This window comes from Nuphar pumila, chromosome 3 (assembly GCF_984573655.1).
Source record: "Nuphar pumila chromosome 3, dmNupPumi1.hap1.1, whole genome shotgun sequence".
NCBI classification, from domain to species: Eukaryota; Viridiplantae; Streptophyta; class Magnoliopsida; order Nymphaeales; family Nymphaeaceae; genus Nuphar; species Nuphar pumila.
Window position 1 is genome coordinate 41,107,148 of NC_143251.1, and position 6,339 is coordinate 41,113,486.

A 6,339-nucleotide genomic window follows, 5' to 3' on the forward strand; every position below is an offset into this window, starting at 1 on the left:
TGCTATTTTATTTTTTTACTCGAAGAAACCACCACAGGATCATATAGATCTAGTCGTGCTGACTATTCTTATGTCTGCGGTTTTTTTAAGTTTCATCCCCAGATATTATTGTTTACCAAACAAGGGAAAGAGAAAAATAATAGTGTTTGTAAGAATTCTCCACCAACCTTGCCCACTGCATCAAAACGGCTGGTTGGCAAACGGAAGAATTCGAATTCCCAAGTTTTCTGAGACACATGGCATCATCAGAAAGGTAGACGTTCTGAACCAAAGCTCCTTACATTTCTAGAGAGAGAGAGAAGAGAGAAGAGAGAGAGAGAAGGATGGGAGACGATCGGGTGAAGGCGGAAGCTCTGCAGGTGCTTGGTCTCTTCCAGATCCTTCCGCGGCTTGTTGTCTTTGATCTTGATTACACCCTCTGGCCTTTCTACTGGTAAAGTTTCCTCCCTTCTCTTCATACTTTTCTTGATAACGCCTTTTCTTTCTTTTCGTGTGAATCCTTCTGCCGTTGTTATGGTAGAAAATGGGAAGCATTCTTATCCGACCAATTTGCATTCGTTTCCCCCAAACAGAAAGGGAAAACAGTTCATTAGGTTAGAAACGATATACCCATCAATCCACATGGCCTGTTTTCATGAAACTTGGTTTCCTCTTGATTTATTAGAATAACTCGAGAGGGAAAATAGAGTGTGAAGATAGAAAATTCATCGAAGTGATGCTATGGGATGACCAAATTGTGGGTACCCCAAATTGCGGAGAAAGTGTATTCGGGGATATTAGAGAGTTTTCTTATTTTTTCTTTTCCTGTTGATAAGATATCGAACTAGGATTGTTGCATGAAAGGTTGAGAGCAAAATTTCTAAAGCCGCATCACTGCTCCATAGTTGCACAAACTTTCTTCATATAGCAAAAGCCAAAAAATTGCAGTATTTTTCATGTTGGTCTCATTCTTTTTTGCCAAAAGGGAAAATCCGGTTCTCATCGTCTGCTGCAGGGATATGTGTGAACCCAGCCGGCCCTAGTGCAGACCTCAATCGATAAAAACCCCGAGGTCCACCTCGTCCCTTAACAGTAGTCCAAGCTTCGGCCTTGCGGCACAGGACACACACCCTGGGCGTGGAACTGCTGACATCCTTCTTTGGTACATCATTTGTTCATTTCTTATCAGAGGGTGATTTTCATTTTTTTTTTTTGGATTGAGAGTCTATAAGTCCTACCAAAGGGATATAAGAGTGGAAAGCCAGGGGTTGATACTGAAAATTCGAGGACCTCAACGTGAAGATGGCAGGAAATTGTGGAAATATTGTAGGTTTCATGGTGATGGTGAACCTTCTGATTCCAAAACACTATCTAGAATCCTGGTTCCCAGAAAATATATTGTTCAGATAGTCGAGCCCTTTCACCGAGTCATCTATGGAAAAAACAATGGCTGCAGTCCTTAGTCAGGGTTGGAATTTGCCTCAACATGTAGGTGCATCTATATCTCCGAATAGGCATGGAAAATTTGGCCGAGGTGGTGAGTCCATGTCCACGAGGTTTCTGTTTGAGCTCAGCCCACTTGGTTTTGTCCCAGCAACTTGGCCTAAAGTCTACCAATACGAACTCCCTAGAGATTCAGCAGGCATGAGGTAGTAAAATGAAATTGGCTTTGGATCAAAGAGAATGTGTTAAATTTCTGGTTCGTTATAATCTGTTAAAAAAGTAGTTGTATAACTGTAAAGTTGTAAACCGTTATCCGTGATGGCACTCAAAGACACTCAAACATGATACACCACTGAAACACACATGAGGCCTATGAATGGTCTTACAGTCATGGTGATTCCATTATTAAGTAGAGCTTTGGATTCCCCCAGCAAACGAATGTAAAAGATAAGCCCATATAACATCCTCAAAGATATTATTATCTGGAAGTGCAGAAATTTCTTGCTTTCTGCACTATCAACTAACATTCTTCTAGAGATCTGTCTTTGTGACACTCTGGCTTGCATCTACTTAAGCAACTGTATTTTTTAAAACAATTTCTAGGCTTAGCAATAATTGATGCAACTTAATTAGATTGTTTTGAGCAAACTCTTCCTAGCGTCAAGCATAAGGATTCCCTGAGTGAACCTCTTGTAGTGCTAACAATGAAATGTGTCCCTTCAAATTCCTATATATTCTTTTGTAAGATTCTTAGAATTCCTAGATGAAGTACTACAACTAAAGCAGTCATCATTTAAATGACTATTTATGATTATTTCCTTGTCACCATTTATACTGAGAAGTTCTGTTAAAATAAGCTGGACATCACAGGCAACTGCAGGTGCTATCCCAGAACACCCTCTCAAAAACTGGGTGTATGGAAGCTTCTATAACCAATAAAAAGTTGAGTAGGAATAACTTTATTCTTGTATTCTAAGATGTGTGTTGTTCTTTGTTCTGGATTAAGCTGATGCTCGCTAGATGTATATGGAATTTTGGATTCAATCCACGTGGTGATTAGCTTCCTGTGTTCTTTTCAGCATTTATTTTTCTTCTTCAGTAAAGTTAAAAGAACTGATCATAGGTGCTCCAGACAAGTTATTCTTGCCTAACTAAAAATTATAAAACCTAGTTGACCTTCAAGCTTCACAACTTCCAGAATATATGTTGCCTTCACATAAGTGGCCTTGTCAAAACTATGAAGCTTCTTACATTTCTTGAACTAGATGATGGGCTTTCGGTGTTGATGCTTCTTCTGGCTGTATTGCCAATAACCACTTTCACTGCAGTGCCTTGACAAGAAAGAATGACTCCTTTTCCCAGGCCTGTTTGCTAGCTGATTGTCTGGTTTAACCTACCTTTGGATTTCATGAGAGCAATCCCAAACAAAACTGGGACCTTTGGGGTCGTGGGGTGCAATGGTTCTTTAATATATCTTTTTATTAATATTCTTGTATCAGCCATCAGAAAAGGAAGTTCTATATCTAACAATCTCTGATGCTCATTTCATGGTCAGTGAATGCCGTTCCAAACACGAAATGCCACCCTTATACCCACAAGCTAAAGGCATACTATATGCCTTAAAGGATAAAGGAATTGATGTAGCAATTGCTTCTCGATCACCCACACCAGATATAGCGAAATCATTCTTGAACAAATTGGGGATTGAACACATCTTTGTGGCAAAGGTAAAAAACTCTTCCTTGTATCACAGGGCATACTGGCAGTGTTGGGGGCTTCAAACAACTGACAATGCATTTTGCATCTATTTGTTGTTTTTGTATGTTGTACTGTTCATGTAGGAGATCTTTTCAAGTTGGACCCACAAAACTGAGCATTTTCAGAGAATTAAGCAGAGAACAGGGACCCCTTTCAATTCAATGCTTTTCTTTGATGATGAGGATCGCAACATTGAAGCTGTAAGTCAGTAGTTAATGCTAATTGTTTCTTGTTACTTTGTGATACCTGCCTTGATCTATATTACATTGAAGTTTTTACACTTTGAACCATTCATTTGATTGAATCTGGCATGCGTCTAGCAAGTTAAACAAATTTTCCTCTTACACGTCTTGAATAAAGCTCAATACATATAGTTTTTTTTTTTAATATTCTAAAAGTTACTAGTTTTGCATCGCTGTGCAAATACATCTTGATTTTATAAGTATTGACTCTTGGATCATCCCATTCCGATACGCTGGTAGGTTTTTATAAGGTTTAAAAAACCGAAGGTCTAAGATTTTCTTAAATATTCAAGGCTTAAAAAATCATGTTTTTCATCGAACAAACATGATCCAAGTGTCGTTTCCTAGTAAATCGACCGTGCCGATCACATCTGTACTGTCAAGTTTGAGTAAAACATGGGAAAAACCATTTGAAAGCTCGGTTAGCACGGCAGTTAACTAGAAAAGATATATATATATATATATGAGAAGGTGGTAGCTGCTAACCACTTTTCTAGCTAACTGCCATGCTAACCAGGCCTTCAAAGGGTTTTCCCCATGTTTTACTCAAATCTGACTGTACAGATATGATCGGAAGAGTCGATTTACTAGGAAATGAAACTTGGATCATGTTTTTTCGATGAAAAAATGATTTTTTAATCCTTGAATATTTAGAAAAATCTTACACCGTCAATTTTGAACCTTATAAAAACCTACCTGTGTATCTGAATCAGATGATTCAAGAGTCGATTCCCTATAAAATCAAGCACGTAGAAAGCATCTGTACGGTCAGATTTAAGGAAAACATGGAAAACCCCTTCAAAAACCCAGTTAGCACGGCGGTTAGCTAGAAAAGTGGTTAGCAGCTACCATCGTCTATATATATATATATATATATATATATATATATATATATATATATATATATATATATATATATAATGTGCTTTAAAACCTGATATTGTTTTCATTTTCCTGTTCCAACATATTGTGCAGGTTTCGAACATGGGAGTGACAAGCATTTATGTTGACAATGGAGTGAATCTTGGAGCTTTAAGATCAGGCCTTACCAAGTTTGTGTCTAATGCTGTTGGTGGCAAGCAAAAATGACATAATTCACCCATGGAGCTCCACTCAGTTAGTATCAGCTTAAGCTTCGGAGTAAACCCTTCAACATTTTAAACCAAGTTTTAGAGTAATTCAATTAGCAACTGCTCAGAATCACTTCTGTAGCTACATTGAGAAAGAACCTAGTCATCTTTGTCTTTCTTTTTTCTTTGTGATTCTCTATATTTCTCTTTAATGATGGAATCAATATCATGGAAACAAAAAAAGTGAATTTCTAAAGAATCACATTGGCAGATTACATTGCTTGGTTACTTGTTATAAACAAGTTCATTGAGAATAAATTGCCCCCAGTTGTTTAATTCATTCACCTGTGATCCATGCCTGCTCACAAAGCAAAAATTCATATAAATTGCCCACTTCTGCATGCTGCATCTATCAATTTAACTCTCTCAGTGGTAGCCTGTCAATACTTCTATCCATTTTACTCTTCACAAAAGCAGCAGTTAGCTTGTGAGATTCTTCATTGGCTCTTTCCTGGGAGTTGAGAGCTTGTCCAAATCCTTTAGAAGCTTTTGGTTTTGCCTGCACATATTCACATTTTCTTAAATTTTGGTGGCATATATATCACAAATACTAGACTGTGTGTGTGTGCAGATCAAGAAAATCCCTGCGTGACTCCATTAATAAATTCGAAGTGCCCCAGCTTCTCAAATTTGGCAAAATAGCTGTTCAATTTTCCCTCTCTCATTTCCATTGTTTACAGCACTGTAAATTGTCCAACAGGTTCAAATCCTGGTGCAAGATCCTTTTTTTTTGATAGGTAAGCTGGTGGATAACACTTGTGTGATTTGAATCTGAGACCCTTCGGTTACGATAGTGTGACCCAATCATCCATCTAGCTCATTCGGCCCTAACTGGCGGGGTATGTCCATTGGATTGGGCAATGTTGTTAAGAAGTACACAGTTCTCATCATCTTATCCCTCTCATAAGACATGCTTCTAATGGTATCGTTCAAAGTTCTCATGTCCTCCTGAAAGATCTTTATTTGGACAGCTTGCCTCTCACTCATCTTTGTAGCAAGCTTGAGGTCGACCTTAATTTGTCTGTCAATTGTTGAGCTCATCATCAGCAAGAATTTCACGTTCTTTCTTTTTTCCCCCTTTCTTGCTTTCAATAATAAAGAGCTGGGGGAAAGCCCCCATCACCAACTTTTCCAGCCCTCTGCAATACAATATCCCATTTTTATTCCACTTATTCTAGATAAACGGCTGCCTCTCAACATGAAAAACCACATTCGAGTCCGGGAACTGTCTTGCTTGATATGGTCTTCCAAGATTCAAGACTAAACCTTAATTCACTGGCTCAAGCGTGAACACAGTACAAAGTTAAGGTCATAGTGACCAGAGTAAGAAGTGGATGTGAGAAGCAGTGCTTGAAGCATGCAGCATAAATCAATTGTTTTGGGATGTATATATAGTTCCTTCTGCACAGCTCTTTCTTCAATAATGAAAGGGGGCCTTCCCCCAGCTTATCAGTGGAAAAGAAAGTGCTTTGGATGTGTGAAGCATGCAAGTGTTTAAGAAACATACGGAGAAGCAAGTAGTACACAACAATATAAACGACAATGACATGAAAATATAGGTAAAACATGCAATCTTAACTTAAATGATCTTTTAAGTATTTTTGTCAACAATATTTGTTATACATGCAAATTTTACGGTAATACATAGATCTCATAAGGAAAAAGCAATTCGTTTAACATAAGAGACTTTATTAATATCAAGGAATTCATTTTCATGTTCAGAGATGTACAATTCAGAACTCAGGGAAATTACTTCACCAAAGCTTTTCCTCCCCAGTACATTGAAC

The 6,339-nt window shown here is 38.0% G+C and overlaps 1 protein-coding gene across 1 annotated transcript; it reads left to right on the forward strand.

Moving 5' to 3' along the window:
- The first annotated feature begins 278 nt into the window (after positions 1–278).
- Positions 279–4,828, forward strand: LOC149842691 (uncharacterized). Its single transcript, XM_089999364.1, has 4 exons — positions 279–433; positions 2,978–3,149; positions 3,264–3,380; positions 4,398–4,828. Exons 1-4 carry the CDS (start codon positions 324–326, stop codon positions 4,509–4,511), a joined length of 513 nt encoding a protein of 170 aa, XP_089855490.1. The 5' UTR covers positions 279–323; the 3' UTR covers positions 4,512–4,828.
- The last annotated feature ends 1,511 nt before the right edge of the window (positions 4,829–6,339 follow it).